The sequence below is a fragment of the Penaeus monodon genome, chromosome 4, assembly GCF_015228065.2.
Source record: "Penaeus monodon isolate SGIC_2016 chromosome 4, NSTDA_Pmon_1, whole genome shotgun sequence".
NCBI lineage: Eukaryota > Metazoa > Arthropoda > Malacostraca > Decapoda > Penaeidae > Penaeus > Penaeus monodon.
Genome location: NC_051389.1, coordinates 54119205 through 54144204, shown reverse-complemented (window position 1 = coordinate 54144204; position 25000 = coordinate 54119205). Strand labels below are relative to the sequence as shown.

The 25000-nt window shown below is 34.0% G+C and overlaps 8 protein-coding genes and 1 pseudogene across 8 annotated transcripts in view; all 9 read right to left on the bottom strand.

Moving 5' to 3' along the window:
* The window catches only part of LOC119599068 (cuticle protein 19-like), a 1133-nt gene extending 868 nt beyond the window's left edge, over positions 1-265 (bottom strand). Inside the window, exon 1 of the mRNA XM_037948823.1 lies at positions 254-265. Within this exon, the coding sequence (XP_037804751.1) occupies positions 254-265 (12 nt within the window). The remainder of the gene's footprint in view (positions 1-253) is intronic.
* Positions 266-1929: 1664 nt separating this feature from the next.
* On the bottom strand, positions 1930-2736 carry LOC119599060 (cuticle protein 18.6-like). Its single transcript, XM_037948810.1, has 4 exons — positions 2725-2736; positions 2393-2464; positions 2168-2305; positions 1930-2055 (listed from the first exon to the last, which is right to left on the bottom strand). The coding sequence occupies exons 1-4, from the start codon at positions 2734-2736 to the stop codon at positions 1930-1932; spliced, it is 348 nt and encodes a 115-aa protein (XP_037804738.1).
* A 1567-nt stretch (positions 2737-4303) lies between these two features.
* Positions 4304-6176, bottom strand: LOC119572615 (cuticle protein 18.6-like). Its single transcript, XM_037919718.1, has 4 exons — positions 6171-6176; positions 4841-4912; positions 4622-4759; positions 4304-4539 (listed from the first exon to the last, which is right to left on the bottom strand). The coding sequence occupies exons 1-4, from the start codon at positions 6174-6176 to the stop codon at positions 4414-4416; spliced, it is 342 nt and encodes a 113-aa protein (XP_037775646.1). The 3' UTR covers positions 4304-4413.
* Positions 6177-6756: 580 nt separating this feature from the next.
* On the bottom strand, positions 6757-8034 carry LOC119599051 (cuticle protein 18.6-like). Its single transcript, XM_037948801.1, has 3 exons — positions 7355-8034; positions 7026-7163; positions 6757-6930 (listed from the first exon to the last, which is right to left on the bottom strand). Exons 1-3 carry the CDS (start codon positions 7436-7438, stop codon positions 6805-6807), a joined length of 348 nt encoding a protein of 115 aa, XP_037804729.1. The 5' UTR covers positions 7439-8034; the 3' UTR covers positions 6757-6804.
* A 1206-nt stretch (positions 8035-9240) lies between these two features.
* Positions 9241-10172, bottom strand: LOC119599039 (cuticle protein 19-like). Its single transcript, XM_037948790.1, has 4 exons — positions 10161-10172; positions 9793-9864; positions 9470-9607; positions 9241-9366 (listed from the first exon to the last, which is right to left on the bottom strand). The coding sequence occupies exons 1-4, from the start codon at positions 10170-10172 to the stop codon at positions 9241-9243; spliced, it is 348 nt and encodes a 115-aa protein (XP_037804718.1).
* Positions 10173-13118: 2946 nt separating this feature from the next.
* Positions 13119-14154, bottom strand: LOC119572358 (annotated as a pseudogene).
* A 1655-nt stretch (positions 14155-15809) lies between these two features.
* On the bottom strand, positions 15810-17028 carry LOC119572357 (adult-specific cuticular protein ACP-20-like). The gene is made up of 4 exons (XM_037919427.1): positions 16920-17028; positions 16664-16744; positions 16390-16527; positions 15810-16167 (listed from the first exon to the last, which is right to left on the bottom strand). Exons 1-4 carry the CDS (start codon positions 16929-16931, stop codon positions 16042-16044), a joined length of 357 nt encoding a protein of 118 aa, XP_037775355.1. The 5' UTR covers positions 16932-17028; the 3' UTR covers positions 15810-16041.
* Positions 17029-18805: 1777 nt separating this feature from the next.
* Positions 18806-19815, bottom strand: LOC119572356 (pro-resilin-like). The gene is made up of 4 exons (XM_037919426.1): positions 19762-19815; positions 19506-19586; positions 19229-19366; positions 18806-19025 (listed from the first exon to the last, which is right to left on the bottom strand). Exons 1-4 carry the CDS (start codon positions 19771-19773, stop codon positions 18900-18902), a joined length of 357 nt encoding a protein of 118 aa, XP_037775354.1. The 5' UTR covers positions 19774-19815; the 3' UTR covers positions 18806-18899.
* Positions 19816-21885: 2070 nt separating this feature from the next.
* Positions 21886-22462, bottom strand: LOC119572614 (cuticle protein 19-like; the record flags this gene model as incomplete). The annotated part of the gene is made up of 2 exons (XM_037919717.1): positions 21886-22011; positions 22301-22462. Coding segments are annotated over 2 exons (288 nt in total), but the record flags the coding sequence as incomplete, so codon positions are not given.
* Between the last annotated feature and the right edge of the window lie 2538 nt (positions 22463-25000).

Below are 25000 nucleotides of genomic sequence, written 5' to 3'. Positions count from 1 at the left end.
TGATTTTCAGTGTATCATTCTACATTTTCTGGCCATGAATTTTGGTATATTGCATTATTTCTGTTAACACATTACAGTAATTACTATCACCAGCAGTCCGAATAGGACGTGAGTGTAGGCGTCTTCACACCTCGCCCACAAATGTACAAAAAATATAAACATTATTAACAGTATATGAATTTATCTCTTCGATGACCGCAGCAACCCACAGAGATATCATTTCACATCTGAGTAAATTAATAAGCAAACACACTTGGTAAATCATCTTGTAAGTAAAGTGGTGGTGCTGTTGGTCTTTGGAGGTAGAATGAGCGTGCATTGTTCAGTCGTTCTTTTATATACAGCGGACAGTCACTTGCAACAGTGTGATGACGAGGACCGATTTTCCAGTCACGGGTATTCATTCAACCTGGATAATTCAACTTCGCAGGGCACGTATTTATAGAGTATTCGAATAGAATTGATTTTGAGCAGTAAGGAATTTTGATTATATATATTTTATATATATGTTTATGAATGTGGATGTTAAGTTAATTGAACTGAAGAGTATATTTAGCAGATTTTCTTTTGATGTCATTTCAAGTAATCACTGGCGGTAAGGCAGTATTTCAGATTGTTTGAATACCATTTTAGAAGAATGCCAAACAAGTTTAAAAATACGAAGAATATGCAACTGTAACTGTTAGTGTGTTATACATGTGTGTGTGTGTGTGTGTATTGGTATCAATCTGTCTATTTATCTATCTATCTATATATATATGTGTGTGTATACATACATATATACATATATATATATTTTTTTTTTCTTCTTCTTCTTTTCATTTGTTCTTACTTGAAATTGCATATTATATATTACTTGTTTTGCATGACTGAATAAGAAAGCAGTAATTTCTGTTATAAATGTCTGTTGATGAAATATGTATTATATTTGCATTTATGTTTTAACGGAAACAAAAGGTGTTATAGTGAGTGAATGCATTTAAGTAAATCTTATACCCTCGCCCCGATATCTAAAATGATTGCAGAGCAGAATTATTGACTTAAACTTCAACTGTATATAACCGTAAAATAGAAATTGATTAGAGCGTCATGAGAAATGTTGAATTATTATTTCTTATGAAGTCAGTGGAGGGATGGAACAATACAGGCTTAGTCATTAAAAGTGAGGTATATATAAAATAAGGAGATCTATATTTGTTACTTGTGATTTTCCGCCGCTACATGTCACGATACTGTATTGAGTTCCGGAATTTCATCGTCTTTCTGTCCGTTTTCATCTTAAGTTCTTTATGGTTATTGCTATTATTTGATATTTTTAGAACTTCTAACGCCTATTTGCTTGACGCATTCCTTTTTACGATGTTGGGGGGGGGGGGTTATGAATATGAATAACACACGCACACACACACACACACGCACCTAGGGAAATACTAACGCCAATGTATTTCTTTACATTTCGATATCCAAAATATATAGGACTACGGTTTTTGGAGTGTTAGGGACAGAAAATTCAAATGCTTCTATAAAGTAACATAGTCCAATTTTATATATAGGGAATCTATTATGCGGAAAATGAGTGGAAATACTCAGTGGAAGGAATGTTGGTCCCTGTAATTTCATAATTAGCGTTTTACAAATGGACGTGTTTGAGTATGAGGGGTTGTGAGAGGAAGAGGGAGAGGTGATCAGCGTTCTTCTTTGTGTTTTACTGTATTGATATTACCTTCTTGGCAAATATGTGTAGGTTTTGAGTATTCGATACGGAAAGAATAATGTAGATGGTAAGGGAGACCTGTACTGATTTTTTTCTATAGGAATTTTTTGAAGAGCAGGTTGCAGTTCAAGATTAATAAAAAGATCGCATGTAAGTGGTATGGTACATTCCTTTATTGAATATGATGCTAGATAGAACACTAAAAATCGCCCCTTTCAATGGTATCCGCCTCCATTTTGAGCGAAGACGACGGCAGGACCGGAAACTTTTGGGTGCTGAGCTTTGCCAGAGTAGCTGACCTTGGCCACGAATCCCCTACCGTGGTCAGCTGTGTAGTCAACCTGTAGAATAAAATTGAAAATACAGTGGAAGGAGCAGCATATCGCTAAACGGTGTTTCGTTTTAAGCTTTCTGTCTTGCATCATTAAAATACAAGATCGGGTGCATATTTACGATTTGTTTGCGACCATCGGGAAGGGCGACGGTGTAGGATCCCCACACGCTGTTCCCGTCGGACTTCTCAGTCTGGCCGAAGTTAGTTCCTTTGTAAGCGTCATTCACGGCATAGTTGAAGCCATATGGTATTGGTCCCTGGGGATATAAAATGTTTTAGGGAAAGTTTAATTTGTATTCAACTAATGCAGTACTTCAGAAAATTAGGAACCACTACTCACTTACCGAAGCATATACTGGTCCATAACCGTCAGGGGAGGCCTGTGCGACGGCCAGCACAACAAGGAGAACGATAGCCTGTAAGTGTAATAGATCGTATGATTTTCTCCCGTGTGCACGGGGCTTTCACACACACCATTGTGCAAGTAGACATTTCTAGCTTTAATTTTTCGTAATGAAATTTAGAGCTAACGGAACTTAATACAAGTTCTGATGTCAGGTAGTCATTGTATCTCACTGCATTTGAATAAATAATTCTACATTTTTCTTCTAGTTTTGATATATTAACACCTTTTTCTGACATCTCAGAATAAGTGAACATTTTTAAGGAAACGCACTTGGTAAATCATCTTGAGAATGTGTTGGTGCTATTAGTCGTTGGAGGTAGAATGATTCTGCATTGTTCACGCGTCCATTTTATACTGCTGCCGATTGTCACTTGGAATGTCATAATACGATGACGAAGATTGATTTCCCGGCCATGAATTTTTCAGCCTTGATAAGCCAATTTGATCCAAATTCTGGGGCTGTCGATTAACACGGTTGGTTTGAAAAGATTGATTGAAATTTTGATATCATAGTTTTTGCGGTTTTTTCCCTTTTGATTTTTTTTTCGGTTTTGTATAACTCTGTCTTGACGTTTGTTATAGTAGAATTTGTTAAAAGTAGCTATGCCGATGTACATATTTTCCTGGTTATTGAATGGATTACCAGCGTGTACACAGAAAATATAATTGTTTTTGGTGTAGTTATTACTATTATTATTTGTATTATTATTTTTATTGTTGTTATTATCATTATCGTTATCATTATCATTATTATTGTTGCTGCTGTTATTATTATTATTTTTTGTTATTATTATTATTATTATTATTATTATTATTATTATTATTATTATTGGTGTTAGTATTAATGATAATGTTATTACTATTGATGTTTTATGCTTGCTGTTATTATTATTATTACTTTTATTATTATAGCTATTATTGCTATCGTTATTACTATTATTTTTATCAGTATTATTGTCATTAGAATAATGATAATAATAACAACAATAATGATGATAATTGTAATTATGATAACATCATCATTATCAACATATACATCATCATCATAAATTCTTATTTTCATTACTAGAACTTTCATAGTTTTGAATACATGTAAAAATATAAGTCGGTACTGTAATACATAGTTGCAACTGTAACTCTGTATAACAATTATACATCAATAGATAAATAGGTGGATAGATAGATATATAATTAGGTAGACAGATATAGTTATACATTATTAAGGAAATTGGTATATATGATCTCATTTACATGTGACATGTGACATTTTGAGGATGGAAATAAAGGATGATATTGCAATATATTTGATATTATAAGTAAAATTTACAATATAGTTCACAATAATGCTTGTAGATTAACTAAATGTTTGTTTTTTCATTAATAATAACTCGAAGGAACAAACAGAACATAACTATTTCACGACGAAACAGAGTAAATTGATAGTTATGAAATTAGAATCTCATGAAGTATAAAGCTTAAATTCACATTTATCACTGGTAATACCAAAAGACGATTTGGTTAAGAATCCTTAAACATCTTACATATTCAATTTGCATTTACCTATTCATCAATCAACAGTAATTGCCGGTTTGGAAATGGAACTGCTAACGAGGAGATATGTTGTCTTGGCGAAGGAGGTATTTTGAAGTCATTAAAAGTCATCAATGAAATAAGGAATTTGAGGAGCGTTATTCGGTGGTAATATGTTCATGAGGATTGTGGATATCTTGGATATTGCTGCAATTTGTGATGCGAAAAAAAATATTAAATTGTTTTCAGACTGAGTGATTTTTAGAATATGGTTTAATATATTTTATCTTAGTATAAAATAAAGAGCATATTATTTTATTTGTAGATGTCGATGTGGAAATAATGCTGATACATACGATTATTTTTTTATTCGTAGTATGAATAGTAACAATATATTTGCAAAACAAGCAAAGTCGCATGAATTCTCATTTAATGATATCCGCCACCATTTTGGGGGAAGACGACGGCAGGACCGGAAACCTTGGGGTGCTGAGCCTTGCCGGAGTAGCTGACCTTGGCCACGAATCCTCTGCCGTGGTCAGCTGTGTAGTCAATCTGTGGAGGGAAATTTGTTTTCAGAAAAGAAATATCTTTATAATAAAAGAGAGAAATTGGAATGAATGATATATATAATTACAATTTGTTTGCGACCGTCGGGGAGGGCGACGGTGTAGGATCCCCACACGCTGTTCCCGTCGGACTTCTCAGTCTGGCCGAAATTGGTTCCCTTGTAAGCGTCGTTCACAGCGTAGTTGAAACCGTATGGTATAGGGACCTAGAAAAGAAAGGAAAGAGGAAAGTGGTATTCGATTGATTAAATAGTACAAGAAGAAAGAAAGGACGATAAAATACTTACAGAGGCGTATACTGGACCATAATTGCCAGGGAAGGCCTGGGCGACGGCCAACACAACCAGAGTTACAGCAGCCTGTACATAAAATGATTACATGTAACGATTAATTTAGTGCTGATATTGAATTCAAACGGTATTTACATGTGTGTTTGTATCGTGCTTCTATCATTGATGAGCGCTTTTAACTGATACCCATTTATTGTGAAACAAAATAAGCATTTCACTGTTTTACCACTTGAAATGTATTTCTATATGTATTACATTAAAAAAAAAAAATGCATATTTGTATAATAATTTTGAAACCAATGAATCGTTGTCTAGTATCATTTCACTTTCGAGTAAGTGAATAAACGCACTTGATAAATCATCTTGTGAGTGAGAGGTAATGCAGGAGGTGACTGTGGTGGATTGACTGGCTTTGTATTGTTCAAACATTCTTTTATATACTGCAGACTGTCACTTGGAATGTGATAATACAATGACGGTGACTAATTTTATGGGTATTTGAGTTTTCACCCTTGATTAGTTATTGTATTGGTTAATTGTCGTCAAGTGTTTGTTTGGAGATACATTTGTAAGAAGTTGGATGAATGAATGGTTAGATAATCTCTCTCTCTCTCTCTCTCTCTCTCTCTCTCTCTCTCTCTCTCTCTCTCTCTCTCTCTCTCTCTCTCTCTCTCTCTCTCACGCACATACGCACACACACGCACACGCGCATGCATACATACATACAAACATACACAATGTTGATAGCTTTATAACAGAATTAACTTGAGAATTATTCCAAGAGCTTTTATTTTATTTATTTGATGAAATTGGATTAGCATTATTCCATGAGTTTCAATTTTGCTGTTAGCTTTATTTTTCTATTTTTCAATGAATAAGCGAAATATAATTTTGATGAAAATTATTTTGTTTGAAATTGGCATGCATTACTATAACGGGAAAGTCTTTCTCGTAATAGTTGTTTTGTATATTTACAAATGTTAATATAGAGACGTATAAGTAGGTATGTTAAAGTGGCGATATGGTTATCGGTGGTGGATTAGTTGATATATATATATATATATATATATATATATATATATATATACATGCATGCAAATCACGCTATAGAATACTTATTTATCATAATTACAAATTGATTAATCCAAAACGAATGAAAATCGGCAGGATATACAAAAACAAAAGATTTTGAAAAGTGTACCATATAAGTCCAAGATCTTGCTGGCAGATATATTTACAAAGTATATACAATTTTTCCCATTGCCTCTTAGCAGTGTATATATGTATATAACATTCAGTTTGTATGCCCGCCTTGCTTTATGTTTGCCTCCATGTCAACCTGTTGAGAAGCAACTCCTATATGAATAGATACATAAAAGCAGTGTGCATGTCTTTATATGCTGCACTATTTGTAAAAAGCCTCCAACACACAAAACTCGACAATATTTTTGGTGAGTAAGATATTAATCATAAGATTTTATTTCAATGTATATCATTACGAAAAGAAAAGAAAGTATATACACGTGTGTGTGTGTGTGTGTGTGTGTGTGTGTGTGTGTGTGTGTGTGTGTGTGTGTGTGTGTGTGTGTGTGTGTGTGTGTGTGTGCGTGTGCAAGTATATCAGCGAGAGAAAGACAGAAAAACAAAGAAATTGAATGGAGAGAGAAGTTATGTATATTTTGAAATCTCCCTTCTTATTACGTATGCTTAAGGTTTCAGTGATATTTGTGTAACGTTGGGCAATTCAAATTTACCCTGAAGGTCATTTATTGTTGGTACTAGATATTTGTTACTGTCATTCTATCTTACATGTGATTCATATTATAACGAAGACTCTTACCGTATAATTTTGTACATGTATGTTTTTAAGTAGGAAGCAAGAAAAAAATCATTTGGTTGGATATTTATGTTTTCATTATTTATACGTCTTGGACAAAGATAATACACAAGCTAAGTTCACATTAATGATATCCTCCTCCGTTCTGAGGGAAGACGATGGCAGGACCAGAAACTTTGGGGTGCTGAGCCTTGCCGGAGTAGCTGACCTTCGCCACGAATCCCCTGCCGTGGTCAGCTGTATAGTCGACCTGTAGATGAAAAAAAATAATTGAAAAAAGTATTAATTATTTTGTTATGTCGCACTAAATGATGTAATAAGGTTAAAGTAATAAGGTGTAATTACAATTTGTTTACGACCGTCGGGGAGGGCGACGGTGTAGGATCCCCACACACTGTTCCCGTCGGACTTCTCTGTCTGGCCGAAGTTGGTTCCTTTGTAAGCGTCGTTCACTGCGTAGTTGAAGCCATATGGTAGAGGGACCTGGAAATGTGAAAGATGAATTAGGAACATATATATATATGTGTGTGTGTGTGTGTGTATACACACACACACACACACACACACACACACACACACACACACACACACACACACACATGCATACATGTACGTAGGCCTATATATATGAATCCTATTTTTCTGTTAATTCTATATACATTTTATATACTTACAGCAGCATAGACAGGTCCGTAATTTGTAGGATTGGCAAGTGTAACAGCCAACACTACAAGAAGAATTGTGATCGGAAAACGCATGAATTTTATTAATTGGCAGTTATAATCTTCATAAAGCTGTTATCCTATTTTCACTGCATTATATAATTATCAATTCACAAGGGAAGTGATATAGTGCGTAAACCGTGTGCAGGTAAAAAAAAAAAAAGTTATTTTCGCTAGTGAGCAATTCAAGCACTTCTCTCGTTAGAAACCCACTTGGTAAATCATATTATCTACGAGTGAGCGAGGCGGAGCTACCGACTGATGCCTGGAGTTAGACTGGCTAATCATGGATCGGCTATTCCTTATATACCGCTGATTGTCACAAAGAATGACACTGTAATGACAAAGATCCTGAACTTTTTATTCCCGGGGGCTCCAGCCTTGGCAGCCTGGTTTTTGCAATTTTGAATAAACTTTAGTGAAAACTTCATACGATATGATAGAAAAAAGAAGAATCGTGTACGTGGTTGAATGATAACATTAGTTTTTCTTTTCAGTAATGTTTGCCGGCATATATTTTTTTTTCTTTTTCTGTGTTTTTATTTAATGTGTAATTCATGTTCGTCATTTAACGCTAAAGAACCAGCGACTATTCATCCTTTTGATTTCACGTTCACTTTAATTCCCATTTATGTTTCACGTGAAACGGTATATTTATTTTCCTTTGAAGCTGTAAATATAAGTTGCGCTGTTTATACTAAAGTAAACTTATGAATTTGTTCACGGAATGCTGAAGCGTCCACACAGTATTAACTTCTCTTGTTTATGAATGAATAAAAAATGTTTAAAAAGGAAGTTAATAGAAATTTAGAAGTAACTCACGTTTGTGAGTGCATATGTATATAATAAAACGCATTATTGTATTCCCAATTTATATATATATATATATATATATATATATATATATATATATATATATGTGAAAAGAAAATACCCACAATACGAAATTAAATTAAATCATGACTTTTCGAACTCAAGTGTTCCTTGTTAGACGAACATATATTCAAAATATATGTATATGACAATTAAATACCCACAATAAGAAAGGAAAATGAATCATAGTACACCAGACAAACAAATAACCTATATACATGTATCCACACACACACACACACACACACACACACACACACACACACACACACACACACACACACACACACACACACACACACACACACATATATATTATATATATATATATATACATATATATATATATACATATATATATATATATATATATATATATATATATATATATATATATATATATATATTTATACATGTGCATGTGTATATACATGTGTAAATGTATTTTTTTTTCTAGGATAAACATGCTGTAGTTCTATAATCCGCACAGGTACACGCACGAACAGCACACCTCTATACATCGCACTTCTATTAAACTTTCTCATTCATCGCGCTTTATGACAACGCGGATAAGTTTTGAAGAACAATTACCGTAAAATGTTATTTATTATCAATGAGATAAATGCGAACGGTCGAATGTGATGGCATGAAGCTATAGATGTATCATTAAGTGCTTATCTGGGCTGTTCTAATTTTCCAGTGTATGATTGGAACGGCTTCAATATTGGATATTGTCTTGAGATTCATTTAGCTTTTAATATTCCTATTATTAATTTTCGATAATTGATTGCATGTATGATGAATTGAGGTTGTTTTATGTTCGGTTATGTCGCTCATATTTCACGCGCGCGGGAATTCATACATATTCATTATCTGTTTTTAAGGTGAAAGTTCTCCATTTAGTTTTTTCTCGTGAGAAAGTTAAAATACGTTTTTATGTAATCAAACATTTATTTATAGGGTTGCTAATGGTATCCGCCTCCGTTCTGAGGGAAGACGACGGCAGGACCGGAAACTTTGGGGTGCTGAGCCTTGCCGGAGTAGCTGACCTTGGCCACGAATCCCCTGCCATGGTCAGCTGTGTAGTCGACCTGTAGACAAGAAAAAAATAATTTGTAATTGGAAGAGCATCTAATTATTTTGTTATGTTGCAGTAAATGCTGTAATAAGGCTAAAACAACAAGGTATAATTACAGTTTGTTTACGACCGTCGGGGAGGGCGACGGTGTAGGATCCCCACACGCTGTTCCCGTCGGACTTCTCCGTCCGGCCGAAATTGGTTCCCTTGTAAGCGTCGTTTACTGCGTAGTTGAAACCGTATGGGACTGGACCCTAAGAGAAGAAAGGGGGTCACTTACGAGTACTAACATAAGTCAGTTCATGTTTAAGTAGGCGTGCTCTCCCTCCCTCTTCATTTTCTCTTTCTTCCTTTCCCCTCTCCCTCTTCCCCATCTCTCTCTCTCTCTTCCCCCTTGCCCCTCTCCCTTTCTCCTCCCCCTTCCCCGCGCCATACTTACAGAGGCATAAGCAGGCCCTTGATTCCCAGGATGAGCCTGCACGGTGGCTAGCACCACAAGAACCACTACGACCTGTTTTAAGAAAGTAAGATGATGTAGAACAAGCAGTATTTAGAGAATCTAATAATTCTATGTAACGAATGTGGACATACTCCTACATTTAATATGATATATATTCAGCATTACTTTACGTTTCTACCGTCAGTAATTTTTTTTACCATTTTTTTATTGGAATGCAATAAAAAAAATCGGTCTGACATTAAGTTATATATATATATATATATATATATATATATATATATATATATATATATAATTTATAAGATATAATGATTTCTCATTAGTACGCCTTACACACGAAAACCCACTTGGTAAATCATTTTCTTTGTGAGGTTGCGGTGATGCTGATGATAGCTGGAGTACTAGTGGCTCAGTAAAATTCCTGTGATCATTATATACTGTTGACTGTCACGGGTAATGCGTTAATAGGATGACAATAGACCCGTTGTTTCCCGGTTATGAAACTTACCATCCTTAGGGACACGCATTTTCAACTGACTGACACCACTATTTGTTGGGGGATTTTTTTTTCTCTCCTTTTTTTTTATAATTCATTACTGGGTCCGAACCGCACGTATCAACTCTGCTGGCTGGGAGTATCACGAGAGCGATAATTGCCAGGTCGATCGCCGATATTGGCTACTAGTATTTTTATAACGGTTTATTTGTAAGAGCAAAAATGAAGCCTGTTGTTTTAAATTTATGCTTGTTATTAGAATTAGCTACATTGAAGTTGGGCAAAGTATCCTTTTAGTATGGAATTATTGTTCTTATATATCTTACCGTCTGATAATTGTTGAAGTTCCGAGAAATTTGAAGTTTAAGTTACCTTCATATTGTTTCTTATGCAGACAAAAACAAACCCTTTTAAGCCTTGTATTTTTCCCTTTACCCGAGTCTGTTGTATCATTTTAGTCGTTATATTGTCTATATAAATGATAAGGCTTAATACTTTTTACCTTTACATGACTTTGAAACAAAATGGCCGTTATGCTTATTTACATTATATAAATTGGTATGATAGTAATGCATTTTACTTTACTTCCGCGTGCCTTATCCCTTTTAAAAGGTAAATGTCAAGAATTCTGAAATTCGTTACAGTATATCAGCTTGTATGCTATACTTCACGATACTTTATGATATATCTATCCCAGGAACATATTACAAAATCTGAAAGCGTATAACATTCCTATTCAGGAAATGTAAGTAGGTCTTTATATATGCACATATATATATATATATTTTTTTTTCTTCTTAATTCATTCTTTGATAGCAGGAAGCGATATCAGAGACAGACTCCTAATGTACGTTCTCACTTGCAAAGAATCGTTAATATACATTATAGAGATAAATTGCGTGTTAAATGTGAAACTTGTATCAGTTTATATATACGAATGCATATACTAATGGATCTTCTTAATTCCATGCATTATTAACCAGTTTTTGTAATTGCGTATGGGGGTGTTATATAAATCTAAGAACATCGTAAGGACCGATTTTCCTTGAAGAAGAATATAAATACAAACACAGAAATATCCCATTAAGGTCTTCCGTTTTGGTAATAAGGAGGGCGGAATCACTGTCGGGGGCTTCTTGTAATGGCTGACTTTTGTCTAGGAACCACTGTTATGGCCAGCTGTGCAGTTCTAATTAGAGGAGAATGCTGATGGTATAATTATATAAACTCTTTAGGTAAATTCTTTGATATAAGGAGCGTTCATAAAGGAAGATCATGTAACATTTGTGCAAAATGACGTTATTTAAAGATGTTTCTAGATTCACTGTATAAGAGGAAAGGGAAAATTTGTATACTATGGGTAATTTGTCTCGGTATGTTTCAACTTTTATTGGTACTCGAAATGAAACCTAGGTTACGGATTACGGATGGACTTGTGTTGTACCTTACGACCGCCGGAATCGCAGTAAAAGAGAAGTGAAATATCTTGTAAAAATTGAGAACACAAGCTGATGTGAATTAAATGCGAAGTTAGTGGGCGTCCTTCCATTTCGATGGCCTTGTAAGTTTTTGATTCCTTCATTTATGATTCGGATAGGCATTCCGTCCTCATGATTCATGTCTGTTTTGAAATAATTGCCATCCCGAGCTAAAACCATAGAACTTTAAACAGATTTATGATAGAATTAGGAGACTTAAACAGTTGTTAAATTCATAACGATAGAGGTTCGCTATCGAGTCGACGGATTTTATGGATCATCTTAGGAACTCATGACCAAGTTGATTATTGAAAGAGAAGCCAAACCCAGGTCGTGTTTGTATATTCACGCGCACACACACACACACACACACACACACACACACACACACACACACACACACACACACACACACACACACACACACACACACACACACACATGAATAAACGCATAGCCAAAGAAAATATTATTTTGTTTTCGTGTTTGATTTTAACTAAGGTGGTTCGATTGATAAACAATAAATTTTATAATATTAACGAATACTGGTCTGTATGATAGTGAGTGCCTTAACATACAGAACAAATCCTTTTGTATAGAGTGAGCTATTATGTTACATGATATTGATATAATTTCGAAACCGAGTGCAAGATTGTACATCAACTATAAAACTAACATCGTTATTGATAATGAGTTAAGGAATATAACATTTGATGTAATATAAAATGATAGTCAAGAAAATCCCAAGAAGGCCTCCCAATGGAATCCCTTTCTCACCAACCCATTTGTTTTTTGTAAACAATAGGATAAAGTAATGGCATTAGAAATGCACGAGTTCATATTATAACTATATGAGATAATACGATGCATGTTAGGATTGCACGATTAGTTAGTGCCCAGGTAGGAAATATAACATAATGTAGATCTTTATGCATAACTTGCTTTAATGCGCCGAAATAATTACATTCATAAAGGGATGTGTTGAAACCTTCGTTTATCCACTGCTTTTGCAAGTTCATAGAAACCTCTATTATCTGTGGTTTATGGCGTTTTCATCATCGCATTGAAGATTCCAAATATTGAATTTGAGTTATAAATATGTTCCTTTCATGCTTTCTTTTTTTCTCCCTTATTTGAATAAGAATTCACTGTAACGCGTGTGCATGACAAACAAACAAAAAATCATATTTTTTGGGTAGTTTGAAGAGAAAACCTGAATAGATTCAAACCTTGCGATTCATTATTCCTTTTCTGGAGGAAGGGTTAAGGAAAAAATGCAAATATTCTAGTTATATACATTTATTTTTACTGCATGTTATATGCGTGCAGATTTGTGTTGTCGAATAATAAAAGTACGGGGGTTTAAAAGGCAAGTGTCAATAGGTGTTTAGTGATATCCTCCGCCATTCTGTGGGAAGGTGATGGCCGGACCGTAGACTTGAGGATGCTGAGCCTTGCCTGGAGTAGCTGACCTTGGCCACGAATCCTCTGCCGTGGTCAGCTGTGTAGTCAACCTGTTTAAGGAGATGAATATTTTCAGGTTATTACAGTATCAGATTTGTAGTGTTTCTGTGAAATAGTATTTGAATTTCGACATGTACGGTTGACTGGATGTGGTAGATCATGATTTTATTATCAACTTTTTCATCTTTTTTTTTATTATTTTTTGTATTATATATCTATTTTTATGATTAATTTAGAAACTGACGATATGGCAAAACACGTGAGAACGTAGTATTGAACAATATATCTTTTACTTGTTGCTTGCGTCCGTCGGGAAGGGCGACGGTGTAGGATCCCCACACGTTGCTGCCGTCGGACTTCTCGTTTTGACCGAAGTTGGTTCCCGAGTAGGCGTCGTTCACGGCGTAGTTGAAATTGTAGGGGATAGGGCCCTGAAAGCAGTCGCAGCGATAGCTATGAAATTTTTCGGTTGTCGCGAAGTTTGAGCATCAGATAGTCATCTTTTTCTATATTTGAATTAACTGTTACCGTCATTTTGAGTAGTATTTTTTTAAACATTTGACAAACTTACAGAGGCATAAACAGGTCCTCCTCCACCATAGCTGCTTGGATGGCCCTGTGATACGGCAAGGGCCACCAGAAAAACAATTACCTGTAATTAGATACTTTCTGTTATGCCATTATTGCAGGATATGATTATATTGATTTTCATGGAAATTCCAAAAGGTGTCACTTTTTTGGTTTGATGAATTTGAAGAAAAGCAGCAAGTTTTAACGACTGATAGTGCAGTAATTCCGGACACAGAATTTCATTCTTTTTAATGAGAAAGTATTTTTCTCCGCGATTTAGATTAACGTTCACTCCCACTTGACACTTGAAACAGAACTAACTTGGTAGATCATCCTGAAAGACGAGATCAGCTGATTTTGTGATGATGGCTGGTGTTGAAGTGAAGGCGGTTTGTCCCGACGCTCTTTTATATTACAGAGTTTTGCAGCCTTGGATGATGATTGGGCAAGAAGGTTTGATTTTGTTGCAGTTGGAGTTTGACGTCGATTTCAGCTCCCTCCCCTCCCCTCCTCCAAAATGACATTCTTTCATGATTCGCGACGGTGAGAGGCGGAATCTCTCTCTCTCTCTCTCTCTCTCTCTCTCTCTCTCTCTCTCTCTCTCTCTCAGGAGGAGATAAGTGTTACCTATTCTTTGTTTGTGATTTTTGAATGCACATTATCTGACAGTCTAATGGTGTTAACTCTAACAGATCCAATCACAGACATATGTATGTATATGTATATACATATGTTTATATGAATATATACATGTATATGTATATATATACATATATAATCACATGTATATATACATATATATATATATATATATGTATATATATACACACATCTCTACATGTGTATCTATATGTATATATATATGTACATATGTATATTTGTATGTATATATATGTACAAGTATATTCATATATATACACACATATATGTATTCATATATATGCATATATATACATGTATACATACATATGAATATATATACATATATATGTATTTACTTATATATGTGTGAATATATATGTATATGTATTTATATTATATATATTATATATATATATATATATATATATTATATATATATATATACAACACACATACACGTTTATGTGTATATATAAACACACATACATACACACACGTGTACATGTGTGAATTTGATCTTCATAGCGTCTGATTGATAAGTAGTAAGCCTCATAATATGAATGAATACAGATCTATATCATAGTGATTTTTTGCCAGTCAGAACTAATGATATTTGTATGGAATCGAATTATATTTTACATAATATAAATCATTGTAATATATTTCGAAACCGAAATTAAGATTGTACATCGGCTATAAAACTAACATCTGAGAGTTAATGATATGGGATATAATATTTGATGTAATAAAATGACAGAGAGCCAGCCTAAAGAAATCCCAAGACGGCCTCCCATTGAATTCTTTTCTCACCCAGCCCCTCTTCCTTTCTATAACCTATGGAATCAAGAAATGGTATTAGAAGTACACGAGTTCATATTATGACCATATGAGAAAGATAATGCGATGCAGTGATAGGATTGTGCGATTACACTGTGTCTAGGTTTCTTATTTTTATGTCGCAACATGTAGGAAGTAAAAGATAAAGTACAGCCCATGTATAATTTATTTTAATTTTCTGAAAGTACATCTCGCGTAATTCGTAATTAGATATGCTTAAACCGCCGTTTCTCTCCTGTTTTCTGTAAATTCCTGGAAATATGTATTATCTGTGGCTTACGGCGATTTCAATAACCGATGAGTGTCATGATGTAACTGTGTAATGCTTATTAGATTTCAAGTCCATTATTTTAGAGTGAAAACAAAGTGATCTTTAAGGAATATACATTTTAATGAAATATATACAGTATACTTTCAGTACCGTATTAAAGGCTCCAAATGTTGAATTCAAGCTAAGTATAGATTCCTTTTTTTTTTTTTTTACTTCTCATAACTGATTAAGAATGCAGAGTAATGCGTGTGAAAGACAAGAACATATTTTTAGGTCGCTTGAAGAGGTTTCCTAATTGGATTTGAAACGTCACGATTCGTTCTCCTTTTTGGGAGAAAAATTCGGGGAATAGGAAAATGGAACTATTGTAGTTATATACATTTATTTCCTCTGCATGTTATATGCGTGCAGATTTGTGTTATCGAATATATAAAAGTACAGGGGTTTAAAAGGCAAATGCCAAAAGGTGTTTAGTGATATCCTCCGCCGTTCTGTGGGAAGGTGATGGCCGGACCGTAGACTTGAGGATGCTGAGCCTTGCCGGAGTAGCTGACCTTGGCCACGAATCCCCTGCCGTGGTCAGCGGTGTAGTCAACCTGTTTAGGGAGAGGAATTGTTTTCAGGTTACTGTATTAGTAGATTTGCAGTGCGTTTATAAAATGGTATTAGAATTTTGACATATGATTATCCTGATTTTATTTTCTTCTACCTTTATGATATTCCTTGTATTATATATTTGATTTATTTATCATTTAATTTATTTGAAAATGGCAATATAGCATGAATGAAAATATGGTATTGAACAATATATCTTTTACTTGTTGCTTGCGTCCGTCGGGAAGGGCGACGGTGTAGGATCCCCACACGTTGCTGCCGTCGGACTTCTCGTTCTGACCGAAGTTGGTTCCCGAGTAGGCGTCGTTCACGGCGTAGTTGAAATTGTAGGGGATAGGTCCCTGAAAGCAGTCGCAGCGATAATTATGAAGATTTTTTGGTTGTCGCGAAATCTGTATTATATAGTCATCTTTTCTTATATTTGATTCTACTTTTATCGTCATTTTGAATAGTATTTTAAAAGTTGACTAAACTTACAGAGGCATAAACAGGTCCTCCTCCACCATAGTTGCTTGGATGGCCCTGTGACACGGCAAAGGCCACCAGAACTACAATTACCTGTAATTAGATACTTTTTGTTATGGCATTATTACAGGATATGAATATATTGTAATGACTGATGGTGCAGTAATTCCGGACACAGAATTTCATTTTTTTTCCTCCGCGATTTAGATTCACGTTCACTCCCGGTAGATATGATACCACACTTGGCACTTAGAAACAGAGAACTAACTTGGTAGATCATCCTAGAATCGAGATCAGCTGATTTTGTGGCGATGGCTTGTGTTGGAGTGAAGACGGTTTGTCGCGACGCTCTTTTATACTTGAGAGTTTTGCAGCCTTGGATGATGATTGGGCAAGGTTTGATTTTATTGCAGCTGCAGTCGAAGCCCCCTTTAACCCCCCCCCCCCTCCGCCAAAGCAACATTCTTTCATGATTCGCTGTGGTGTTTGTCAATTAGAGCTCAGTGTTAATCATTTTGCCAAGTCGTACCGGTGTTATGTATATAGACAGGTAGATAGGTATTGGTCTGTATATATATATATATATATATTTATATATTAATATATATATATTTTTTTTTTTTATTAATATTATTATATATTTTTATGTAAAATAAAAATAATATTTTCGGGTAGTGAGAAGCTTAAGTACCCCCGGTGTCTCTCTCTCGCTCGCTCTCTCTTCGCTGGCTCTCACTCTCACTAAAAGGCGCTGGAGTTAAATCTTATTTAATCTTATTTGTTCTTTCTGATTTTTAATACACATTATCGGGCAGTTTAATGGTGTTACCGCTAACAGTTCTAATCACGGGGAATGCAGAATGACACATACAAACACACACACATATCTATATCTATATATAAATGTATATGTATATGTATATAATATATATATGACATGTATATAATGCAAGTATATATATATATATATATATATATATATATATATATATATATATATATATATATATTATATATATATTTGTATATTTATGTATGCACACACACACGGATATCTAACACGAATTTGATCTTAAAACTACATCTGAGTGATAAGAATTAACCTCTTAATATTATTGAATACTGATATATGTCATAGTAAATTTCTTACCAGTCAGAAGTAATGCATTTGTATGGATTTGGATATTATTTTACGTAATATAAATCTTCGTAAAATGTCATTTCGAAACCGAAACAAGACTGTACATCAGCCATGAAACTGACATTGTTAAGTTCTACTGTAAAATGATAATTAATGATATAGGATATGTTTGATCTAACGTAAAATGACAAAGCCAGCTTAAAGAAAATCCCAAGACGGCCTCTCAATGAATCCCTTTCTCAACCAGCCCCACATTCTTTTTGTAACCTTTGGAATAAAGTAATGGCTTTAGAAGTAATGCGATGCAGTGTTAGGATCGTACGATTACAGTGTGACGAGTTTTTTTTTTCGCAACATGTAGGAAGTAAAAGATATGTAAGGTGTTTTAATTCTCTGAAAGTACATTCCGCGTAATACATTCACAATTAGATATACTTAAACCGTCGTTTATTTACAGTTCTCAGCAAGTTTTTGGAAACCTGTATTATCTGTGGTTTACGGCGATTTCATTAACCGATGAGTGTCGTAATATAACTGTTTAATGTTTATTATTAGTTTCCAAGTTCATTATTTTAGAGTGAAAAAAGTGAGCTTTGAGAACGTACATTTTAATGAAATATAGCATTCCTCCAATACCGCATTAAAGGCTCCAAATATTGAATTCAAGCTAAGAATGTATTTTTTTCATGTTTTCTTTGTGTCTCATAACTGAATAAGAATGCGGAGTAACGAGTGCGGAATACGTAAGAACAAAAATGAATAATTTCGGTTTATTATTCGTCTGAAGAGGAACTCGTGAAGAGTTCGAAACGTTACGATTTAGTTTCAGTTTCTATTGTGGCTGTTTCCCTTTTAATCTTTGTGCACACGTTACTGTGTTTGTGTTTATGATTACGTAAGAACAATTTGGGATCGTTTGAAGATTATTTCTAATTGGAATCGAAACGTCACGATTCATTATTCCTTTTCTGGAGAAAAAGTTCAAGGAAAGCGAAAACTTTGAATTTTCATGTTATGTACATTTATTTTTTCTGCATGTATGCATGCAGATTGTGTTGTCGAATATATAAAAATGCGGTGGTTTAAAAGGCAAATGCCAAAAGGCGTTTAGTGATATCCTCCGCCGTTCTGTGGGAAGGTGATGGCCGGACCGTAGACTTGAGGATGCTGAGCCTTGCCGGAGTAGCTGACCTTGGCCACGAATCCCCTGCCGTGGTCAGCGGTGTAGTCAACCTGTTTAGGGAGAGGAATTGTTTTCAGGTTACTGTATTAGTAGATTTGCAGTGCGTTTATAAAATGGTATTAGAATTTTGACATATTATGCTGATTTTATTTTCTTCTACCTTTATGATATTCCTTGTATTATATATTTGATTTATTTGAAAATGGCAATATAGCATGAATGAAAATATGGTATTGAACAATATATCTTTTACTTGTTGCTTGCGTCCGTCGGGAAGGGCGACGGTGTAGGATCCCCACACGTTGCTGCCGTCGGACTTCTCGTTCTGACCGAAGTTGGTTCCCGAGTAGGCGTCGTTCACGGCGTAGTTGAAATTGTAGGGGATAGGGCCCTGAAAGCAGTCGCAGTGATAATTATGAAGCTTTTTTGGTTGTTGCAAAATCTGTATTATATAGTCATCTTTTCTTATATTTGATTTTACTGTTAACGTCATTTTGAATAGTATTTTGAAAACATTTGACTAAACTTACAGAGGCATAAACAGGTCCTCCTCCACCATAGTTGCTTGGTTGGCCCTGTGACACGGCAAAGGCCACCAGAACTACAATTACCTGTAATTAGATACTTTCTGTTATGGCATTATTACAGGATATGAATATATTGTAATGACTGATGGTGCAGTAATTCCGGACACAGAATTTCATTTTTTTTCCTCCGCGATTTAGATTCACGTTCACTCCCGGTAGATATGATACCACACTTGGCACTTAGAAACAGAGAACTAACTTGGTAGATCATCCTGGAATCGAGATCAGCTGATTTTGTGGCGATGGCTTGTGTTGGAGTGAAGACGGTTTGTCGCGACGCTCTTTTATACTTGAGAGTTTTGCAGCCTTTGGATGATGATTGGGCAAGGTTTGATTTTATTGAAAGCTGCAGTCGAACCCCCCTTTAACCCCCCCCCCCCCCCCCCCGCCAAAGCAACATTCTTTCATGATTCGCTGTGGTTTTTTGTCAATTTGAGCTCAGTTTTTAAACATTTTGCCAAGTCGTACCGGTGTTATGTTATAGACAGGTAGATAGGTATTGGTCTGTATAATATATTATATATATATATATATTATATTATTTAATATTTTTTTTTTTTTTTTTTTTTTTTTTTATTAAAATATAAAATTTTTTTTGTAAAATAAAATAATATTTTGGGTAGTGGGAAGTAAGTGGTGTCCGCTCTCTTCTTCGCTGGCTCTCACTCTCACTAAAAGCCCGGGGAGTTAAATCTTATTTAATCTTATGTTTTTCTGATTTTATAAATTATGGCAGTTTAGTGTTACCGCTAACAGTCTAATCAGGAATGCGAATGACACTACAACACACACACACATATCATATCATATATAAATGATAGTATATTGATATAATATATTATATGACATGTATATAAAAGAAGTATATATTAATATATATATATATATATATATTATATATAATATTGTGCAGTTATATTTATATTAATAATATATATTTAATATAATATTATATAATTATATATATTTTTTTGTATTTTTTATGTATGCACACACACACGGTATCTTAAAACGGAAAATTTGATCTTTAAACTAAGTTAATAATATATGAACATGTACTTAATAGAATAAATAATATAATAAATATATTATTTTATAATATTATATAGTGCAAGTTAAATTATATAATTTTATATTAATATAATATATAATATATTTTAGATTATAATTTTTGGGATATATGTATGCACACACACCCGGGTTCCTAACCACGAATTTGATCTTAAAACTAATCCCCGGTGATAAGAATAACCCCTAATATTATGAATACTGATATATGTCATAGTAAATTTTTTTACCCGTCAGAATAAGCATTGTATGGTTTTTTGGATATTATTTTAGTAATATAAATCTTCGTAAAATTCATTTCCCCCCCAAACGAAACAAGACGTACATCAGCCATGAATGGGCATTGTTTTCTGTAAAGTTTAATGATTTTAAGATAGTTTTATCTAATAAATACAACCGTTGAAAAAAGGATTATGTTTTCCAGCCCCTTCTTTTAACGGGTAAAGTAGGATTAGAAGCACAGTTCTTTAATAGAATAAAGATATCTCTTAGATTCGTCCATTGTGACTGAGAAATATGGTATATACTTTGTAAATTTTTTGGCAACTATATTTTTTTCAAGGGATTAGTAAAGATAACTTTAAAAATTCTTATTTTTTTATTTTTTACGTCGCCTGGATTTTCATTAAGAAGATTAGCCAGTCTAAAATTATTCATTTTTTGATAATGATAAATAATAATGAATAATAGAGCGTGATTTCTTTAGCATGACGAGTATATATTTATTTTTTTCACTCAGGAAGCTGAGTTAATTGAATAAATTTTTATGAGTGGATGGTATTAGGCTTTTTATCCTTTTGCTTTTAAAAATCGTTAGAAGAATCGGGTAAACGCAGGTTTTAAAAATGATCTTAAGGTAATATCGTTATATCTGACATATAGCACTTCATTTAAAAAGGTCTTTATATGAAAACCAAAAAAGTTGTTGGTATTCTATATCCTAATAATTCCTGAAATGTAATAATTTTACCGTTTTAAGAGGCTTGTTTGTTGCACGAGGAAAGAACATTTATATAGTATATTATGTGCCCATACGTGTGGGGGTATATGCGCGCGATCGCCCGTCCGTCCATACATCGAGTTATAATTCACTGTTACTCAGATGTATTACGTGAATTCAGATATATATGTGATTCATAAACCGCACTATGGTAGGAAATAAAAGGGTTTATATTCCCTGATTATATGCTTTTATTTAAGTAGAGAAGAATATACGTTTCCGAAAAATCTAATTGTGTGTATTAAGGAGTGGTATTTAGTGGTATCCGCCACCATTTTGTGGGAAAGTGATGGCCGGACCGTAGACTTGAGGATGCTGAGCCTTGCCGGAGTAGCTGACCTTGGCCACGAATCCCCTGCCGTGGTCAGCTGTGTAGTCGACCTATATATAGCCAGATTAAGCATATAGATTAGTACAGTGCCTTGTATACTGAAGAGCTTGTATTATTGTTATTTTTTTTCCAAATTTACCATAGGGAGTAAGCTGATTGATGTACTCACCTTCCGTTTTATCTAAGTTTTGCAATTGTAAATATTGGTATTTATTGTTGTCGATAGGAAATAGGAACTAATGTGAAGGGTAAAACTATGTCTGTCGGTATCAGACACATGTTAGTCTCAGATGATAGCGTTAAAGAAAATGAGTAATTTGAGGTAGATGTGATATTTACAGTTTGCTTTCGGCCGTCGGGAAGGGCGACGGTGTAGGATCCCCACACGTTGCTGCCGTCGGACTTCTCGCTCTGACCGAAATTGGTTCCTCTGTAAGCATCGTTTACAGCGTAGTTGAAATTGTACGGAATGGGAACCTGTTGAGGAAAAGTATTTAGTATATATATATATATATATATATATATATATATATATTTATTTATATATCTGTATATATCTATATCTGTATATCAACATATATACATATATATATATATATATATATATTATATATATTAAATAATATATAACATACACACACAACACACTATATATCAAATAACTATATATATAATATATATTTATATATTATATATATATATACACTATATATATATATATTAATACATCGCCATTTAATAAACACATTGAATTCATTTGAACTGATTACTTACATGCAGTTCACTGACATTGACCGTAACTTATCAGAGGTAAAGGCCTGTGCGGACAGCTAGGATCGCCACTGCAATGAAGACCTGAGAAACGACAGCGTCATCAGAAATCTTGTCTTGTGACAATCTGTGTAGCTAAGGACCATTATGCATTTTACCTTGAACATTTTATAAATCTCAGTTACGAAGAAAATTATAATTGTAGATAAAACAGCTTCACTGGACATCATTTTCTATCGGAATTCACTCTTTGCATCGCAGTCACGCACTTGGTAGATCATCTTTGAGGAGGAACTTGGAGGAGGAGCAGATGATGCTGGTGGTGGCAGTTGGAGGTGGAATGATCGACGTTTGTCCCGGCCGGCTTTATATACTGTTATTTACTTCTTGACCTCCAGTGTGATGATTAGACAAAGATCGCGTTTGCCCGTTCACAGAGCTTTCCATTCACCACACACACCAAAAAAAAAAAAAAAAAAAAATTATACTGTAACTGGGTGACGCTGTTGGTTGACACGGCACCGGAACGCGTGATATTGCTAATATCATATCATTTCCGATAATTAATTGGCGCGACTGCTATGAAAATGACGTGCATAAATTGTAATTAATCGGAATGTGAATCTCGTTATTTTTTCTACAGTTCTTCCATTCTTTAATATCAGTTCATCTTTATCCCATCGCCATAGAATTTTACATTTTCCTTTTGATTTATAACGTTTTACATTAATTTACTTCGTTGGTGTGAGTGTAGCGTACGTCTGAGGGTATGCGTGAAGAGGTGTTGAAGATATTCAGCCCGAAATTAGCGTGAAATAGACATCGACTGCATTGTGTCGACTCGATGCTGACTCGACGTGCTCTCCGCCGGAACGAGCCTGCAGTGACGAGGTTGCAAGAAGACAATCAAGATTCGGGCCGACTCTTGATTAATATTCGGTACGAGGAAGAGGATCATGCACGTTTGTCTTGTTCGTTGATTAGCGAATGAAAGAGGAAAATGTATTTTGCGTAGAAATGTGAAAAAGTAATTGTAGTTCGACTGATCCTTGTACTGATTAAAACTGCTTATTTCAGTGGGATTTTATATTGGCAGGTTAGATTAACCATGACAAAGATATTAGCAATCGTGATGGGTAAATTGTGATAATACGGACAGGAAAAGTTACTAAAATAATTTTACCAAAATTATGGAATACGTGATTTTGTTACAAAGTTACTTTTTTGAGGGGGTGGATGGGTAGGGGTCTTAAAACGTTAGTAAATGATGAGAACGAGATGGAATTCAATGTCTTGGTAGGCCCCTTATAACTTCTGGGTTAGTAAAAGTTTTAATAATGACCAGATAGTCTTAATATTGTACTTTGGATATGTAGGAAAGCTCGAATTTTGCAAGAGCCATGGCGCAGGAGATGGTCTTTAATGATACTTTGGCATCGTGTGTGTGTGTGTGTGTGCGTGTGCGTGCGTGTTTATATATTTATATATATATATATGCATATATATACATATATATTTACACACACACACACACATGTATGTGTGTGTGTGAAATATATATATATATATATATATATATATATATATATATATATATTACATTATTTTATGTGTTTCTTTATCATGAGTAATTCTATTTAAATCGTTATGTTTTTCACGGCTAAAAGGCAGTTATCTGCATTAATTGTAGAAAAAAGACCTGAAGCCTGATTGAACTTTTAAGTATATAATACATCTATTTTAGCATTGCCGTTATCCATATTATGTTGACAATGTATAGTTTTACAGAATCACCGGTAAGTTAAATAATTGTGATTTATTTATTTATTATTATTATTATCATTATTATTATTATTGTTGATATTATTTTTTAAAGGAAACATTTCACTTTTAGCAATTTTGAAAACTAAAATGTAAAAAGTGGACCTAATTTGTCAGTGAACCTAGGGTGCATACAGTACTTTGGTTATATATATATATATATATATATATATATATATATATATATATATATATATAAACACAAACACAAACACAGTAACGTGTACACAAAGATGAAAAGAGAAACAGCCACAGTAGAAAATGAAACTAGTTTCATTTTCTACTGTGGCTGTTTCTCTTTTCATATATATATATATATATATATATATATATATATATATATATATATATATATATATATATATATACACATATATACATATATACATATATATATATATATATATATATATATATATATATATATATATATATATCTTATCAACT

What these genes read in the sequence shown, in the direction of transcription:
- LOC119572356 (XM_037919426.1), bottom strand. An exon ending in GAGGACCTGTTTATGCCTCT is followed by an intron (nt 19,367 to 19,505) that starts GTAAGTTTAGTC and finishes GACTGCTTTCAG; the next exon opens with GGCCCTATCCCCTACAATTT. An exon ending in CCGACGGACGCAAGCAACAA is followed by an intron (nt 19,026 to 19,228) that starts GTAAAAGATATA and finishes CTCCCTAAACAG; the next exon opens with GTTGACTACACCGCTGACCA.
- LOC119572357 (XM_037919427.1), bottom strand. An exon ending in GAGGACCTGTTTATGCCTCT is followed by an intron (nt 16,528 to 16,663) that starts GTAAGTTTAGTC and finishes GACTGCTTTCAG; the next exon opens with GGACCTATCCCCTACAATTT. An exon ending in CCGACGGACGCAAGCAACAA is followed by an intron (nt 16,168 to 16,389) that starts GTAAAAGATATA and finishes CTCCCTAAACAG; the next exon opens with GTTGACTACACCGCTGACCA.
- LOC119572615 (XM_037919718.1), bottom strand. An exon ending in ATGGTCCAGTATACGCCTCT is followed by an intron (nt 4,760 to 4,840) that starts GTAAGTATTTTA and finishes TTTCTTTTCTAG; the next exon opens with GTCCCTATACCATACGGTTT. An exon ending in CCGACGGTCGCAAACAAATT is followed by an intron (nt 4,540 to 4,621) that starts GTAATTATATAT and finishes TTCCCTCCACAG; the next exon opens with ATTGACTACACAGCTGACCA.
- LOC119599039 (XM_037948790.1), bottom strand. An exon ending in AAGGGCCTGCTTATGCCTCT is followed by an intron (nt 9,608 to 9,792) that starts GTAAGTATGGCG and finishes TTCTTCTCTTAG; the next exon opens with GGTCCAGTCCCATACGGTTT. An exon ending in CCGACGGTCGTAAACAAACT is followed by an intron (nt 9,367 to 9,469) that starts GTAATTATACCT and finishes TCTTGTCTACAG; the next exon opens with GTCGACTACACAGCTGACCA.
- LOC119599051 (XM_037948801.1), bottom strand. Translation starts at nt 7,438, where the DNA reads ATGCGTTTTCCGATCACAATTCTTCTTGTAGTGTTGGCTGTTACACTT. An exon ending in ACGGACCTGTCTATGCTGCT is followed by an intron (nt 7,164 to 7,354) that starts GTAAGTATATAA and finishes TCACATTTCCAG; the next exon opens with GTCCCTCTACCATATGGCTT. An exon ending in CCGACGGTCGTAAACAAATT is followed by an intron (nt 6,931 to 7,025) that starts GTAATTACACCT and finishes TTTCATCTACAG; the next exon opens with GTCGACTATACAGCTGACCA.
- LOC119599060 (XM_037948810.1), bottom strand. An exon ending in ATGGACCAGTATATGCTTCG is followed by an intron (nt 2,306 to 2,392) that starts GTAAGTGAGTAG and finishes TTATATCCCCAG; the next exon opens with GGACCAATACCATATGGCTT. An exon ending in CCGATGGTCGCAAACAAATC is followed by an intron (nt 2,056 to 2,167) that starts GTAAATATGCAC and finishes TTTATTCTACAG; the next exon opens with GTTGACTACACAGCTGACCA.